The 19,107-nt window shown below is 40.3% G+C and overlaps 1 protein-coding gene across 3 annotated transcripts; it reads right to left on the bottom strand.

Annotated features, from left to right (window-relative positions):
• Window positions 1-1,055: 1,055 nt before the first annotated feature.
• Window positions 1,056-17,869, bottom strand: LOC139477377 (uncharacterized). 3 transcript variants are annotated; one of them, XM_071259937.1, is made up of 5 exons: window positions 17,794-17,869; window positions 15,463-15,564; window positions 6,211-6,297; window positions 4,717-4,797; window positions 1,056-3,996 (listed from the first exon to the last, which is right to left on the bottom strand). In XM_071259937.1, exons 2-5 carry the CDS (start codon window positions 15,535-15,537, stop codon window positions 3,121-3,123), a joined length of 1,119 nt encoding a protein of 372 aa, XP_071116038.1. In that variant the 5' UTR covers window positions 15,538-15,564; window positions 17,794-17,869; the 3' UTR covers window positions 1,056-3,120. The 3 variants fall into 3 exon arrangements, with proteins under 3 accessions (XP_071116038.1, XP_071116040.1, XP_071116039.1); XM_071259939.1 differs by lacking the exon at window positions 4,717-4,797; XM_071259938.1 differs by lacking the exons at window positions 15,463-15,564; window positions 17,794-17,869 and adding an exon at window positions 13,628-13,694.
• Between the last annotated feature and the right edge of the window lie 1,238 nt (window positions 17,870-19,107).

The raw sequence follows: 19,107 nt of genomic DNA, 5'->3' as shown, positions 1-19,107 counted from the left end.
GGGAAAATTCGTCTGCTCTAACTGCCTTCACAAAAACATTCCGGCCATTAATTACCGAGACAGCTTTGACGGTAGTAGCATTACATTCGCTGCGTTTGCAGCATATAAGATGTGTAATCTGTGGAGTGACTAAAGTAATATTACGGCTGAAATCTTACTTGCATGGTTGTTTTAATAGTAAACTTACGGTTTAAAAACACAATTGTTCTTATATAATGTTTTTAGGTTTGGTTTATAAATACAAGAAAAGATTTTTTATACATATAAAACTGGTCGAAAATACAGCTGAACAATAGAAAAATAAAATAGGAGTTGTGAATAGTGACAAATTTTAATTACATCACCGTGTCAATAATTATTGATTGATTCCGTCAAACAACTGTCAAACCATTTATTGCCATGTACGTACATGTACACAGGAAGTCGGCGCTGTCGGAGGCTCCAGGTAAATAAACATCGTGGTTTTATGACGGGAGATCAGACGAACCGTGAACCAGGGGCATGCGACGTAATTACACCTAAAGGTGGTAGAACGAGGGTATTGTCTCTTGGACTGGCTAATTGACCGTGCGTATAATTGGTAAATATATTCGTTTTGACACCCGTGTTTCATGCGCATCCCGGCTCATAAGCAGAATACAGACAAATGAGGCCCCGTGATCAGCGGAGCGTGAACAACATGGATGCCGCCTTTCGGCCGTACCGAACAGTCAAGCTGCGATCTCGGAACTGAATCCAATTGCAAGCGGAGACAAGATTACTTCCCTTACCCAAACATGATCGTTGCTCAGAAATGTTCAAATTATCTTCAGTAAATCATGAAATTAATGCGAGCATGACATTTATGCGAAAAATGCGATCGTCAGTCCCTCTGATTATTTTGATATGTTTCATTTCATCATGATAAAAAAGTTAGTCACTTATAAGGTTACCACGTTGAAAATGGAAACGATCGTTAACAAAAACAACAAAATGTATTCTCTCATCACTCAGCCTAACAGTGATATAACTGCAAATTAAACAATCAAGTACGTTAAAGTATTACACATGGTGGGTGGAGGACCAGGGGCACTTTGAGTTTGACAGGTGTCATCAACTGGTCAAGTAACATCACGGTTTGTATATTCACGTTGATTGGACAGTCTAGACTGGCGCCAACTAATCATGACGGCGTCTTCAGAACAGAACAGAACTTTATTTCTCCCAGGTTTAGGCTTACGTGAATAACGGAAAATTTTGTTTTAGTGATAGCACATTTGTAATTCAATCTAATATACTTTCCTTGATTGATTATATGGCTGCGGTCGTAGAACCGGATGTATCTCAATATACTCAGTATATACACAGGGTTTATTGTTATACTATTAGGATTAATAGATACAATTGAGTATTTATACCCTTGATCATAAAGTTAGTCACTACTTTCACACTTTGATTTGTATGATTTGGGTTATGATTAAATTGACAAAATAAGAAATCATTCCGTGTATATGTGTATTATATATTGTACCCCAATACGTAATTAAATTGTGTATAAATAAGGACACTAGGTTAATTACTGTAATTGATTATTTGATAAACATATTCACATTTAGTTGTGTGATATGTCACAGAGGTAAAGCTAATTCATAACAACTAATTGTCCCATTTATTTGGTTTCTATCTTTTATATGAAACAAATGCTATAACATGGGGTGATAAACTTCATTGGCAATAGATGTAGCATATAATTGTCCACATGAACAGTCTACTCTGTTCCAGATATGTTTATTCATTTTGTCAGCATTTAAATCGTTGCATTCCTGGCTAGATGATTCATTTAACGAAATCTTGTTCCCTGTTTTGAATTACCGTCAGATAGTTCCAGAACAATTATAAAATTTTCAGCCCTATATAATAATAATAATTCCGAGATAATTCGAAGTTTATATTCTTGTACGAACACTTATCAAAATTCATTTATACCTAGTACTATTATGTACATATGTATATTAGTTCAAATTATAATAAGGAGGCCCCCTATATTCTCGAAACGGTCTTTGTTCTACGACAACCGTAAGGCGGTATGGGAAAAAAAAATATATGTTTAATTGTTCAAAGTTCAAAGTCAATGTCGTATGATTATAGACAAGGAAGATAAGAAATTAAATATAAAGAGTAGCCACTTTAAATGACAGAATTTCTTTTAGTTAAATTTGCTCATGATTTGGTCTTTTCGTGGTACATAGTGCCAAAATACTCTTAATTATTTACTTTCATGTCATTACTAATCTCACATAAGGTCAAAAGTTGTACAACTTTTAACAGATATGATTATGACATGTTGTATCCAAACTTTTCCAAACATTTCCAAACAAATCCAAACAAATCCAAGCTTGGAAATATGACCTTTCCAAATATTGGAATGGTCATATTTCCAATTGGAATGGTGGTATTTCCAAGTTTTGGATTTTTTGGAATGGATATTTTGTCCAGTGCAAATTTTCTCATGCTTTGTATCAAAGTGCTGAAGGAATCTGGTGCACTGCGCGAGGGAAGACTTGTTTTATTACACTATACATCTTGATTATCGATCAGATCGTCTTGATCGCCGCCATTTTGTTTGAAGCAAATACTAGTGACAAAAGACATGGGTTCTGATTCCTCAGTAGGTGGGACATAGAAGGGACATAACTCGTTTTAGCCACTGGTTGCTATTACGAGTTGGATATGGAATTTTCACCTGACAACTGACAATATGATCTGAATTCCATAGTTATTCATTATGAGTGAGTGAGTGAGTATGGTTTTACGCCGCTTTTAGCAATATTCCAGCAATATCACGGCGGGGGACACCATTCATTATGAACCTCATGACCGAATCTGACAAAAGTAAACGGTACTCTGATCGTTCGCAGAAGCCATTAAGGGTACTGTTAATGTTCACCAAGTCCACCAGAGGTATTCAATGTTCAGTAAACCACGGTTAAAACGAACACGCTTATAACGAATGACGGACATAACGAACTTACTTTTTGGTCCCGACTACTTGCTGTAGTAATGCTGTATATGTACTAATAACGTACTACGGTTTTAACGAACTAAAATTAGTTGTCCCTTTGAGTTCGTTATAACCGTAGTTTACTGTAACTCCCTGTAGCACTGGTATCCAAGGTAAAACCAACAATCACCTACAATATTCGACTTGTAAAGTTGTATATCAACCCCAGGATTGACACGTGACCGGAAGTTACTATTGTACATCGCATACAACACCTGCTGGTCGGTGTTGCTTAGGCCCCTGTGCAGGAGCACTTCAGATGCATGCCGGTAGTCAAGGATGAAAAGCAACAGTATTTGTGGCCTACCTATAAACATTCCGCCCCCTACATATAAACTGTTGTTTTTGAAAATAACTTTCGGTTCTAAAAAAGGATCAGGGTGATGAAGTTTGTTGAAAGCAACAGTATTGTCGGAAAAGTTTTTTGGGACGACAAGTTTAAAGGGTTTGTTTCTTTTTAAATCCCGGAAGTACCCTACGTCTAACCATGTGACGTAATCGGTAGTGACGTACTTATTCAAAATGGCGTTTTCCACCACTTCATATTTAGCGTGCATTGCGCACGAATAGTTTGGAACCACTGTGTTTGGATAAAATTTTGGGTAGTCTGGGTTTTGGTATATAGCAGAAATTCTGTCACGAAGTTTAAATGACCACATGGACGTTTGGTTAATTCTTATTATCCGTGTCAAGCTTCGTGGTAGATGAATCCTAAGCTTCTTGACGATATTTTCAAAGAACTCCGAGTCTGTATAGAAAACTAAAGGGTTATACAAGTGGGAAAAGGCCCCTGCCCACGCTGTGTAAGTTGAAGCGTTAAAATAGAGTCCCTTCGAAAGTCCTTTCTTGAAGCGCCCGATGTCAAAATATGCTGACACCACAGCGAGGTCAATGTCAACATCCGGGTCATATCGGGTGAAGGTCTTCAGTGGAATGACACCGTCCACACACAGCTTCTGTAAATGTTCAATATTTATTATGTGTCGAAAAGTGAAACACAAAATCTATTTGAAAATAAAATTCAATATTTCACGCCATTGAAATTAAATGTTACTTCACTCAGAATTAGACTCTGCCAATATATCAACTTTGAGATCGATAGATATTATCTACACTACTTCACTTTTGATTGGGATTTTTTTTTATCTTTCCCTGATATACAAAACTGATTCTTTTTAATATATAATATATTATCAGAATGGAGTTATCTGATTATCCCTATGAAAAATTGAGTTGTATATATACTGAAGGAAACAAATTCCTACCGCAGAGAATTAAAGATACTAATGCTTCCTATCAACACACCTTACACATTGGATTAGTGGTATACGCATTGGATTAGTGGTATACACATTGGGTAAGTGGTATACACATTGGATTAGTGGTAATACACATTGGATATGTGGTATACACATTGGATTAGTGGTATACACATTGGATTAGTGGTATACACATTGGATTAGTGGTATGTGTTGGTATTATGTGTGGGGCGGTCAGGTAGCCTTGTGGTAAAGCGTTCGCTCGTCACGTCGAAGACCCGGGTTCGATTCCCCACATGGGTACAATGTGTGAAGCCCATTTCTGGTGTCCCCTGCCGTGATATTGCTGGACTATTGCTGAAAGCGGCGTAAAACCATACTCAATCAATCCTCAGAACGAGCCCTGTTTTACTATACCTTCGGTTTTTCAGCCGGTCGCTTTTGGAGAAATGTCACGTTACGTTTCGTCTTAGATTGTGTTTCATCCACAGACCTGACCTTAATGATAGACAATGCACATATTATGTAAGGGGACATATTAACAGGAAAAAGAGGTCGCATGGTTTGTTTGTTTATTTGTTGTTTAACGCCGCACGCAGCAACAATATTCCAGCTATACGACGGCGGTCTGTGAATAATCGAGTCAGGACCAGACAATCCAGTGACTGACATCATGAGCATCGATCCACACAATTGGGATACGATGACATGCATCAACCAAGTCAGCGAGCCTGACCACCCAATCGCGTTAGGGCTTTATGCGACAAGCATAGTCGCCTTTTACGGCAAGCATGGGTTGCTGAAGGCCTATTCTAACCCCGGATCTTCACCGGTCAGGTCGCTTGGGGTGGGATGTGGTCAGTAGTGAAAAGGCTGATAGGGTCTTGTCGTGATGATGTCGTGGTTGGGCTCGTATCTTCTACGGGGTTAAACCATTTTGATGACGTCAATCTATTGTTGTCACAGTCGATTCTGAGCACAAGGTGAGTGAGTGAGTGAGTTGGGTTTAACGCCGCTTTTAACACCTATAAACAATATCGGGGCGAACCCGGATTCGAACCCACAATCATAGGTTTCTGATGTGCCCAAGGGACGCAACTTTGCACAGCGCATCGCGGCCTCTTAGGCGACTGGGCCACCCGAGCTAGAACATTATAATTCTGCACGTATAATAACGAAGCGTTGGGATGGTGATTTTCTCTTCGTAACCAAACACATTATATCCTCTTCATCTGTGGTATTGCCTCCCAAGTGACCTTCTGTGGTGGTGAATGTTTCCTGCTTCCCACACTGCCATAGGCTGTTTTGAGGGCCACAGAAATCGATCGTCCAAAATGATTACCTGAAGATGCAAACACTATTCTTCTGCTGCTGTTATTGTTACTGGTAGTATATCAAGAATTGTACGCGGGTGTCATTCCTAAGAGGCTGACACTTCCCCTTCACCCGTCCATGCGCAGACCCGGACGTGGCATCATATGTAAAAGGACGCCATGTGGACGTCATGACGCTTGTTAATGCCGTTGGGACACTTCGATAATGAACACCAGGATTCCTAAAAGCTTACTGCTAGGACAGAGCATGGTTCATTGATCATGATCGCGATATAGATAGAAGCGACACAATCATAAGACATTCACAATCATTGTCCGACTATATTACGAGCATGGTCTTTGAATCAGCATCAAATTGTGATGATACCAGGTTTTCGTGAAAAGGTGAGCGTATCTTGCCCCATCGGTGGCACCCGTCACAAACACATGCAAAGGCAAGTCAATTTATCACCCAAAAAACTTATTCCCTACTACTGGTACCTATTAGTCTACTTTGAGACAGAGATATAAATGCCAACTTTTGTAAGGAGTGATAAAAATAAATACTGTTACTGCCAATCATTATTCAACGCCTTACGCGAGGAATGGTTCCATGGAGATTCGACGCTCCCACCGATGTTGGTCCCCTTCCTCCACCGTGGGGGATTCCATCTTTTGTACTAAACTGAAATACATGGACAATGGAGCTAAGTATCACATACAAAACAAACAGGTCACACACGAAAAAAGATCAGAGGAAGAATTAGTCTTAAGCAACTCATACGTGTCGTTGGCGGAAAACAGATCGGGTGGTCAGACTTGGTTGATGCATGTCATCGGACCCATTGCGTGGATCGATGCATATGATGTCACTCACTGGATTGTCTGTTACAGATTCCATTATTTACAGACCACTGTCATATAGCAGGGATTTTGCTGATTGCGGCGTTAAACAGCAAAGATTACTACTACAACTACTACTACTACTACTACTACTACTACTACTACTACTACTACTACTACTACTACTTTTGTTCAGAGGCAAGAACCGTACTCCCACCCCACCATCCCTAATATCACACCTAAGTTAATAATTCAAAACCCAACCCCATCTTTAAACACAATCAGGGATCCATAACAATATATTCTAAGTTGCTACCTTTTAATGGTTACAAATAAGGTGAAAATAAGGTCAAATGCGCTATAGATTTTGATAAAGGACAGTTTATCACTGTAGTTATATCAGCAATATCATGTATACCGATATGATTGTGTCAACATGATAGCCCATGTTCCTTGTAAACAATAACAAGTGTTTCAAGGAGTCATTTGTTTTCATAATGTTTGTTTTTTCTACCCTTATATTCCATAAATATTTCAACTACAAAGTGCCATATTCTCATTCCTGATTCAGAAGGTACCACGAGCAAATAGCAATTTGTTTTATCTTCTGTGTTGCACATGTACGCTTTAAGGCAGAACAGGTACTTGCATCAATAGGTAGGTATGCTGCAAAATTTGTTTGCGCCATGTTGATACTCTGGATTAAAGTTATCTAGTCACTGTATGTTCTGTGGCGTCATATAATGTGTCCATGCCAACCGAACAAAGTCCACATGGCCTCATTGTTGACACATCCGGTGATAACTGTCCCGTCTTGGCCGGTGTCCCGGTATAAACTCTCCCCCGTACAAATTCTCCCCCCGGAGATTTTATACCGGTACAGATTCTCCCCCGGAGAATCTGTTCTGAAATAAAATCTCCCCCGGGCGGATATGTTTCGCAGCCCCCTCAGTATAAAGTCTCCCCCCTGATTATTCGGTTCGTTGCAATGTCTTTAAGTACTATATTCTTTAAATAGTTATCTTTAATGTAAGGAGGGTTACTTTAAAAAATAGATTATGAAATATGGTCATAATGAATTGATATTTCAGCATATTTTATTTGGTAACTGTACCTTCCATACTAAAATAATTATAAGACATAATCATACCAAACAAATTTGAATGAAATGCCTTAATGTAACAAATACATGTACGGTTACTGTTGTAACAGAATTCAGAAATCTTATTAATCCTCGCAAACATTCGGTTTTAACACTAACTGCGTAAAAACTGTCAATATATCCACGCGCGCCTCCAGCTCAGGCTGTCCGTTATACTCTGATTTTAGATCTAAAATATATTCCTTAATACAGGCTACGATATGAAAATGGTATCAGTGTAATATCATTGGCTAGAATATCATGGTGCAAGCAGGTTTCTGTTAAACATACAACATCATAATTATCTAATTCAGCACTGATAAAATCTACTTTGTCTTTAAGAGTGCATAGTCCAGATTTAAAGATTATATATCTAAACGTACGCAAAGGTCCTGGATTCGGATGGATATCACCGCAGCAGAAGAGAAAAAGTAAAACTAAGAATGATAATCGGAAATTATATAAGCAAAGTAACCCAAAATATAGAGAAATGTGTATCATCTTCCCGAAATGATTAGCATGTAGAATAGATTCAAAAACACCCACTATCAGCCTGTATTGAACAACATCAACCGGCATCGACAAAGTAAAGTGATCATGTAATTGTTACAATCGGGCTGGCGGTGAATCTGAGAAGGGATTCATACGTTATATACAACTTTAAAAAAATATGATTATAAAAAAACGAAAGGAAAACCCCCCACCCCTCCCACACCCGAAAAGAAAAAAAACCCCGTAAAATCAATAAAAATAAAAATCAACAAATAAAAACAAACAACCACACACACACAAGTAACTAAATGTATATTTAGATAAATATATAACCCAGATAAAATAAAGGAGAGAAAAAATGAAATAAAAAATACATAAACAAATAAACATTAAAACCTAGAGGAATATGAAAATGTGTAATGCTAAAGCACGAAGACACGATAAACTGTACCAACATTACAATGTTCCCCGTTATGCATGCTTTACCTGGGTTACATAAGGGTGATCTAAGTTAGAAATATATGACTGATATAAATTCTTTAAACACTGTAATATCGAATATGCTTGGATTGTCTTTTTTTTCAAATGTGCTCCATTCAAGAAAAGTTATATAGAATTACATATTTACTCTCCCCCAATATATTTTGCTCTTTTATGTAAAAGCTTTTTCACCTTACACATTTTAATTACAGATTCCTTTGTTTTGATTTTAATGCAAACAAACCAGGCTTTTGAAATGATATACAAAAACTATGCTTAAAAGTTTACAGAGTTTGTTGTTTCTAATACAGTTTTTGTTGTCTGTATACATTTTTTTTAATATACCAGTTTGAATCTACATGTGAACACAATCGATGGTTGAAATGTAAGTCTAAGAACAAAACATGAACTAATTCTCAAGAACTCTGATGTATAAAGTTACCTTCATCTTTGATTGACTGATGTATTTTCAATCTTTATTCTGAAGAGGCCACAGGCCTATAGTACGAAGCATTAAGTTTATGAATAATCAGCATTGATTTTGACTCCATAAACTGTCATAAAGTATTCATAAAGTATTAGGGGTCATTTAAACTTGCAAAATGATTGACACACCCCTTTATAGAGCGAGGATTGGGCTGTCCCACCGATTGACTGATATTACAACATTCACATGGTTTAGAACGGTACAAATCACACTAATACACGATATTTCATAAGAAAACATCATATCTCCGTTAAAACATAAAACCAATATTTATGAGTCTACATATTGATATAAGACTTTATCACTGTATCCAATTCCAAAATTTTAGATATAAACTTTCGGACAGTTCAGTTCAAAATTCTTCAACCTTTAATACATCACAGGATTTGTAGCTAGGCGACGGGAATCTACAGTCTTGACTGTGTGTTTTCTTTGATGAGAATGTTTCTCACCGACCTTAGCGTGTAGGGGTGTGATATTCTGGGCAGGAAATGACAGTGTTTTGACATTAATTAACGTGTTGGACATCCCTTATTAACCTATAATAATTCATGTTAAACCAACACAGGATGTTTTCTAGAAGTGGACAATCGCGAATGCCATAGGGCTGACACGACACGTGTTAATAACTGTCCTAGAACTTCTAAAGTTACTAAACAATCTTTATACCTAACGACTACCATATAAACTATACATCGTCTCTATCAAAAGCCAGCTAAACAACCAAACAATCAAATTTCAAAAACAAACCAAATTCTTAGGACTTATTTTCGATGAACATCTCACCTGGGGTGCTCACATCCAAAACCTAACAACTAAATGCAGTAAAGACCTAAACACCCTAAGATGCCTAACTGGCTCTAACTGGGGAGTTTGAATACTATTCCTGTTGTTTTTTCTGTATTTTATTTAGAGATTTTTGGAGTAAATTTTGGGCCATTTTAATGCTTTTAGTGCGGATCATCTGCGAATTTTGATGTGTTTAGTTTAGGGGATAGGCCATCGAATTGATCGTTTATCATTATATTGGAGAGGGTGGGGCTAAGGATACTGCCCTGGGGAGTGCCATTTTCTAGGGGACATTGGTCCGAAAGTGTTTGGTCTATACCCACCGTTATTTTACGATTGTTTAGGAAGTCCTGGATGTAGTTTATTATCTGACCTTTGAGTCCTATTTTTTAAGGTTTTTGTATTAGCCCGTCGTGCCATACCATGTCGAAAGCTTAAGGGAGAAGTCTAAGAAGATGCCTGTGGTATATTATTTATTTAGTCCTCTCTTAATATCTTGCTCTAGTCGGGCGAGGTTATCTAGGGTTGAGCGGCCAGGAGTGAAACCGCTTTGATCTGGGTTTACTGCCTCAAATACAATCACACTGCCTCCCAATGCACATACCCTAAAACTAAATGTAAAAAATGCGCACAGACAGACTGCCCAGGCACATGCACACCCTGATGCATCCACTGCAAATCCATCCAACACACTTCACATTCAAACCATGCCCACACAGACACACACTCACCCAGCAGGCCAACAAACACATAAACATAGACACGGCCAAAATCCAAACACGAAAATTTGCTACACCCGCATCCAAACCACTCCTCCCTACACCACACCCAAACACCATCCCACAAACAAACACCAAACCCATAACCGACAGCTCTGTCTGGGGCCCCTACCGAGAAACCGCACCCACCTCACACACACAAGCAGCCACTCAACCAACCACTAACCCTCCCACATCTCAACATAGCCATAACATCAACCCCCGCATGCAAAACAAACCACAAAACGACCGCCACAACACGACCCTCATCCAAGCACCCTACAGCCCACATGGCAACAACACTCCCCCACAGGCAAGCACAACAACAAAACACAAACACTAAGAAATCCACAGCTACACCCATCCCGCAAACACCTTCACAACCCTCCACATCACATGCCTCCCCCATGGAAACTCAAACAGCTAAACCTAATCTAACCGATGACGAAGATTTCCTACACTACTGAGGAGACAATAGACACTACTCCAACTAAAACAAACCAAACTTCCCTCTCAGCCCCAAAAAGGAAGAAAAACCTAAACCGCAAAACTCCCCAACCAGCTAACACCCAAAACCTAAATAACCTCACCTTGCTCCTAGTATACATGCATAGTCAAAACTCACCAAAAGCTAGCATGAAATCCTTCCATAAAGTAGCTTTCAATCTAAAATTAACCCATCTTCCCTTCTTCCTCTTTAACCTCCATCTAAAAGAAGTCACCGAATAAAATAAAAACTAAAAACTAAATCACCAATCACCCGAACCCAATAATGGAAGGACTAAATATTTTTCAGTGGAACGCCAACGGACTCACCTCCCACGGCCATGAACTAAAAACTAAATTTAAACTAAATAAAGGCCCTCACATTGCTTGTATCCAGGAAATCCAAATTCACACTACCTAACTACAACTCAGTTAGAACTGACAGAGCTAAACCAAAAACAAGAAGAGCCGCAGGAGGACTAATCATATTTATCAGGGAAGATATAAATTACGAAGAAATAAAAATAGACACGCCAACCAAAATAGAAACCAACGGCATTAAAATCACATTATATAACCGAAAAATAAACATCATAAATATATGTACCACTGGGGGGAACAAAAAGTCCAACCTGAGGATCTAAACAAACTACTCAAAATAAGCGATAAATCTACTATATTCCTAGGAGACTTTAACGCTCACCATCCTACATGGAGCATAGATGATAAAATAGATAATCATGTCAAATTAATTTCCGAATGGATAGAAACAAACGACGAACTAGTACTCCTAAATAACAGCTAACCCACGAGGTACGATAAGATAACCCAAAAAATGTCGGCTATCGACCTAACCATATGCACCGCAGATCTAGCTCAAAGTGCACGACGTCCCGCTAGGTAGTGACCACTTCCCCATAAACATAACCATAGGAAATACAAACGTACCAATCCAAACAGAAAACCAAGAACCAAAATTCCATTACAATAAAGCTAACTGGGACCAATTCCAAGATATCTGCAACGAAGCTAACTTAAACGAAATAGAAAATAATGATCCAGAAACCTATTGTAGAAACCTAACAGACTATATAATAAACGCAGCCAAAACCTCCATCCCCTTGAAAACATCTAAGACAGGCTAGGCAAACCCACGGTACCATGGTGGAATGAGGAAATAGAACAGACTAGACAAAAACGTAAATCAGTCTTCAATAAATCAAAACGAGACTACAAGCATCTAGACATAGCCCACGAACTAAACCACCAGGTTAAAAAACTAGTCCAACTAGCCAAAAGTAGAGACTGGAAAAAATTCTGCGAAGGTATAAATAACCGTACAGATGCCAGAACGGTCTGGCGCAAAATCCACGCCATGAGGCTTAAAACGACATAAAAAACCTAACATTAACAACTCAACTAACCCCGCCCAAAAAGAAAATAATCTCGCCAACCACTTTTCAGTCGTTAGCAGTAACACCAACTTCAGCCAAAAATTCCAAGATAAACCTAAAACAAAAAACAAACCCACAAAAGAACCAAACAATAACTATCTAGAAATAAACCAACACTTCACAATGGAGGAGCTCCTCTACGTAATCCAAAACAGGAAAAAGGTCACAGCCCCAGGATTTGACCTAACTTCTTACCAAATAATTAAAAATCTCCCGCTAAAACTACTCCAGGCACTACTCTAACTATACAATCTCATCTACCTAAACGGACAGGTTCCTACTCCCTGGAAACAGGCCCTAGTCATACCAATCCCTAAACCTAATAAACCAGCTATTCAAGCTAACTCATATAGACCAATATCCCTAACTTCAAACTTATGCAAAGTAATGGAATCAATGGCTAAAAATAGATTACAACATTACCTAACCCGAAATAACATCAACTATTGAACTGCATGGCAAGTATTTATAAAACGACCGGGGGAGGAAATATTCTGGGGGGAGATTTTATTTCGTAGGGTGGGGGAGAGTTTATTTCGAGAGGGGCGGAACTGTACCGGTATAAATTCGCCGGGGGGAGATTTTATTCTGGGGGCGAACATATTTCGTGACACCGGCTGCCAGTGAACATGGGCTATTGTCATTCAACTGGGCTCTGTTCAACAATGCGGTCGTAGCGCTCATACTATAGCAGAGACAGTCACTAAAGTACTGTCGGAAATGCTAGAAAACTGCTTTTTGTCTGCTAAAAAAGGATATAACGCGTACACTTTAACTATTAGGCTACCCCGCTGCCTCGTTTGACTCCTGTAAATTTCTAGGGCACAGTTCCTGCCAAAAACTGAAGCACAATTTCCGTGTTCGAAATATGCCCCTGTTCATCAGCCCTTAAAATAGGTACCCGGTAGAATGAGATGGTAATGTGATTGTCAACCTTCTGGAGCCTGACAAGGCGGGTTGGGTTGTATATGAAAATAGTGTGCACACTGATTCATTGGCCGGGCTAATAAAGTCGGAACATGCTACAGCAATATCAGTACACAGATAGTATGGCCACTAGAAGCATGGCCGACTTCATCACTTACCAGAGATAGCACGACCACCAGCAACGTGATCGACATCATCGCTTACCACTGATTGCAGAGCCACCAGCAACATGGCCGACATCGTCAATTACACAGATAGCACAGCCACTAGCAGCATGGCCGTCATCGTCACTAACCACATAAAGGACAGCCACTAGCAGCATTGCCGACATCATCGCTTACACAGATATCACAGCCATTAGCAACATGACCACTAGCAGCATGGCCGACATCGTCACTTACCACAGATAGCACAGCCACTAGCAACATGGCCGACATCGTCACTTACCACAGATAGCACAGCCACTAGCAACAAGGCCGGCATCGTCACTTACCACAGATAGCAGAGCCACTAGCAACATGGCCGACATCGTCACTTACCACAGATAGCAGAGCCACTAGCAACATGGCCGACATCGTCACTTACCACAGATAGCAGAGCCACTAGCAACATGGCCGACATCGTCACTTACCACAGATAGCAGAGCCACTAGCAACATGGCCGACATCGTCACTTACCACAGATAGCAGAGCCACTAGCAACATGGCCGACATCGTCACTTACCACAGATAGCAGAGCCACTAGCAACATGGCCGACATCGTCACTTACCACAGATAGCAGAGCCACTAGCAACATGGCCGACATCGTCACTTACCACAGATAGCAGAGCCACTAGCAACATGGCCGGCATCGTCACTTACCACAGATAGCAGAGCCACTAGCAACATGGCCGACATCGTCACTTACCACAGATAGCACAGCCACTAGCAACAAGGCCGGCATCGTCACTTACCACAGATAGCAGAGCCACTAGCAACATGGCCGACATCGTCACTTACCACAGATAGCAGAGCCACTAGCAACATGGCCGACATCGTCACTTACCACAGATAGCAGAGCCACTAGCAACATGGCCGACATCGTCACTTACCACAGATAGCAGAGCCACTAGCAACATGGCCGACATCGTCACTTACCACAGATAGCAGAGCCACTAGCAACATGGCCGACATCGTCACTTACCACAGATAGCAGAGCCACTAGCAACATGGCCGGCATCGTCACTTACCACAGATAGCAGAGCCACTAGCAACATGGCCGACATCGTCACTTACCACAGATAGCAGAGCCACTAGCAACATGGCCGACATCGTCACTTACCACAGATAGCAGAGCCACTAGCAACATGGCCGACATCGTCACTTACCACAGATAGCAGAGCCACTAGCAACATGGCCGACATCGTCACTTACACAGATATCACAGCCACTAGCAACATGACCACTAGCAGCATGGCCGACATCGTCACTTACCACATATAGGACCGCCACTAGCAGCATGGCCTACATCGTCACTTACCACATATAGGACAGCCACTAGCATCATGGCCGACATCATCGCTTACACAGATATCATAGCGATTAGCAACATGACCACTAGCAGCATGGCCGACATCGTCACTTACCACATATAGGACAGCCACTTGCAGCATGGCCGACATCGTCACTTACCACAGATATCTCAGCCACTAGCAGCATGACCGACATCGTCACTTACCACAGATAGCAAAGCCACTAGCAACATGGCCGACATCGTCACTTACCACAGATATCACAGCCACTAGCAACATGACCACTAGCAGCATGGCCTACATCGTCACTTACCACATATAGGACAGCCACTAGCAGTGTGGTCGACATTCATCACTTACCACAGATACCACAGCCACTAGCAGCATGACCACTAGCAGCATGGCCGACATCGTCACTTACCACAGATAGCACAGCCACTAGCAACATGACCACTAGCAACATGGTCGACATAATCACTTACCACAATTAGTATGGCCACCAGGAACATGACCGACACAAGGGATAGAAACATCCGAAATATTTTCGTCATGGACATGACCAGGGTCAAGCACGTACCATTCGTCTAGAGGGAGAAAGGGATATTTTTTTTAGTTTTAGTAAACAAGAGACAATCGCTTATGATGTGGTCAGCATCGTGCTTTTAGAAGACATTTCTTATAATTGTTAAAAGGGAACTTTAATTTATTGTAATCAATTTTACTTCTGACAGTTCTAGATCTTGGTGTAGCATTTAGAATTTGAATATTTAACTACATATATTCAGAGGATAGTAATAATGATAATAATGATAATTGATTTGTAAAGCGCCTGATATCCATCGACAGTTGCTCACTGGCGCTGAGACAAGGTTAAAAAGTAATATCTATGTACATATGCCAACAATCAGGAGATCTATTGAAAAGCTGAGGTGAAGAATTGGGTTTTGAGGAGAGACTTAAATGTTTCCTTAGAAGCAGAGTTTCTCAGATTCAAAGGCAAAGCGTTCCATAACTGTGAACTGCAAAAGGAGAAGGCACGGTCAGACATAGCAGAAGTAGACAGAGGCTGATACAGTAGAGTTCCACCAGTGGATCGGAGAGCACGCTCTGGAGAGTACAGGGATATAAGATCTTTGAGATAGTCTGGATAGTCGCTATTGTTGAAGCAGTCGTGAGTGATGATACATATCTTATAGTTTATACGAAAGGAGACTGGAAGCCAGTGTAGTGCTTTGAGGACAGAACTGATGTGATTGGATCTTGGAACTTTAGAGATGCATCTAGCCGCAGAGTTCTGAATGCGTTGTAGCTTTGATATGGCTTTCATGGGAAGATTAGCATACAATGCATTGCAGTAATCCAGTTTGGAGGTCACAAGACATTGCATCAACAATTTAACTGTTGGAGTATCAATTAGATGGCGGACTTTAATGATGTTATAGATGCTATGGTAGCATGCTCTGCTGGTTAGTGAAATATGAGTGTCCATGGCCATTGTTGAATCAAAGGTGATTCCCAGATTACGGGCCCTGGCAGTTGGGTACACAGTGGTATCACCAATATGAAGGTATACAGAGTTAGGGTGAAGCTTTCTGACTTGCTGTCGTGAACCAAGGATTAAAAACTCAAAAAAATGTAGATCTGGTTATCGTCCGCATAGAGGCGGAAGTTAAGAGCATGTTTCTGGATGCTATCTCCAATTGGCAGGATGTAAATTGTGAATAGCAGAGGTCCAAGGACTGAACCCTGTGGTACACCATAGTGACTTTTGCATGTTGTAGAATGACGATCATGGATCTTAACAGACATGGTCCGGTCAGACAGGTAGGACTGGATCCACTGGAGAGCTGTTCCCCGAATGCCAAGTCGTGTGTAATATGATTGCATGATCAATAGTATCAAAAGCAGATGAGAGGTCAAGGGGAACAAGAAGAGTGATTTTCCGCTGCCCAAAAGATGTCAGGATGTCGTTGTGGACCCGGACGAGTGCTGTCTCAATACTGTGTTTTGACTTGTATGCAGTATATATAGTATGGATAAAACAAGGCTTTATTATGATTGGACTAAGTTATAAAAAAATTGGTCTTCAAAGTATGGATTAAACAAGGCTTTATTATAGTCGGACTAAACTATGGTGAAATTGGTCTTTTGAACAAACTGTTGGTAAAACATGGCTTTATTATAATCGGACTAAACTATGAAGAAATTGTTCTTGAAAGTATGGATTAAACAAGGCTTTATTATAATCGGACTAAACTATGAAGAAATGGGTCTTCAAAGTATTGATTTAACATGGCTATATCATGATTGGAGTAAATTATGAAGAAATTGCTCTTCAAAGTATCGATTAAACATGGCTTTATTATAATCGGACCAAACTATGAAAAAATGGGTCTTCAGTGTATGGATAAAACATAGCTTTATTATTATTTGACTGAAGAAGTTGATTGACGATAGGGTTTGACTGAGGGCGCAATTCAAAAGTTCAGCATTTAGAGGCTACTTCATCATGCTTTGAGACATACCCCATACCCAACCATATCCCCTACCCAACCCACCCCGACAGAACCAGCCCGATATACATGTGTTGGGAATCCTCTGTCTAAGCATATTGGGAAAGTAAGTCAACAAATTGTACTATCATGTATAACGTTGATTAACAATGCATTCTGTTAGCAACAGTTGACCCAATAATCTAGCCGGTAACTTTATTTCTGACGCGGCTCATGTGAACAGGTAAACATGAACCAAGGGTTAAAGGGGTCTACCTTTTACATGTATATGCTGCCATTATTTAAAATTCACTCATTTACCTTTTGAAAACAGCTTCCCCTTCACAGTGGTAGTCGTGCCTTAGATAAAGAATAACGCGTCAAGCTTTGTCGCGGGTGTGATGCCTATAGTGTCCCGGATGTACACCAGGTAACTGGGTGTTATCTCTGGGGGCGTGTCACCCAGATACTAGACGAGTTTCGACTAAAGTAGAAGGTTCATTGACCCTTCTTTAATACGGACACCTTCGTTTGTTGTTCCATTTAACTCGGACAACCCTCAATAATGGACACAAGGGTTGTTAACGCTGAATTTATGTGGACATACTGTTAAAAGCAGCGTTAAACCCAACTCACTCACTCACTCACTTATTTTAGGGCATGTCCAGTATTATATTGACGTTCAACACGGATATGGTGTGGACTCGGATCCTGGCACCAAAGTTTTGTAATTAATTTACATCAAATATATTCCTTTTCAATTTGAAATTCACTGAATTGTTGAACAAGTCGCGGGACTTATATAAACACCTCTCCAGTAATACTTACAATCACAAATGAAAACACAGTCATACCAGTGGATATGATGGAGGCGTCTCGTGTGAGACGAAAATCCCGTCCGGGATTCAACCCACACTGCTAGAGTCAGGCAGAGTCAGCGATCTAACCCACTCAGCCACCGAGGCTTCCTCAGAAATGGAAGTCCGGCAACTGGTAGTCTAGATTACACACTTTGTGTACCCCTTTGACAAGTGTAAATTGGCACGGCTACCATGGCCGCAAGCTATGACCACACAATGCTATTTAGAAAGTGGTCAAATGTAACAAATGTTATATTTTGGAAATTCTCGTACTTTCTTCTTTTTTTTTTGGGAGGGGGGGGGGGGGGGGGGAGGTGTTGGGGTCTGAGTCCTGTCCGGGATTCGAACCCACACTGCATATTGTTTTCTCATAATCTTTTATTATGACTAGTGCCTCTTGGTACCCCGTAAATACTTAGAACATCCGGGTATATATATATTTTCTAATATTTGACTCTGATCTATCGTACATTTATACAATATATCACTACAATAATCAAAAGTTAGAAAGATGAATGATTTGTACATAGTTTCTAGAGCTTTTTCAAGAAACGAAACTTTGACAACAATGTTTGTTTGTTGTTTAACGCCGCACTCAGCAATATTCTAGCTATATGACGGCGGTCTGTGTAAATAACCGAATCCAGTGATTGATATCATGAGCATCGATCCACGCAATTAAGATCGATGACAAGCATCAACCGAGTTAGCGAGCCTGACCACCGATCCCGTTAGTCGCCTCTTACGACAAGCATAGTATAATGATGCTCTACCT

The sequence above is a fragment of the Haliotis cracherodii genome, unplaced genomic scaffold (assembly GCF_022045235.1).
Source record: "Haliotis cracherodii isolate W230 unplaced genomic scaffold, xgHalCrac1.p SCAF_33, whole genome shotgun sequence".
NCBI classification, from domain to species: domain Eukaryota; kingdom Metazoa; phylum Mollusca; class Gastropoda; order Lepetellida; family Haliotidae; genus Haliotis; species Haliotis cracherodii.
The sequence above is the reverse complement of the archived record's forward strand: the minus strand, read 5'-3'. Positions and strand labels throughout refer to the sequence as shown.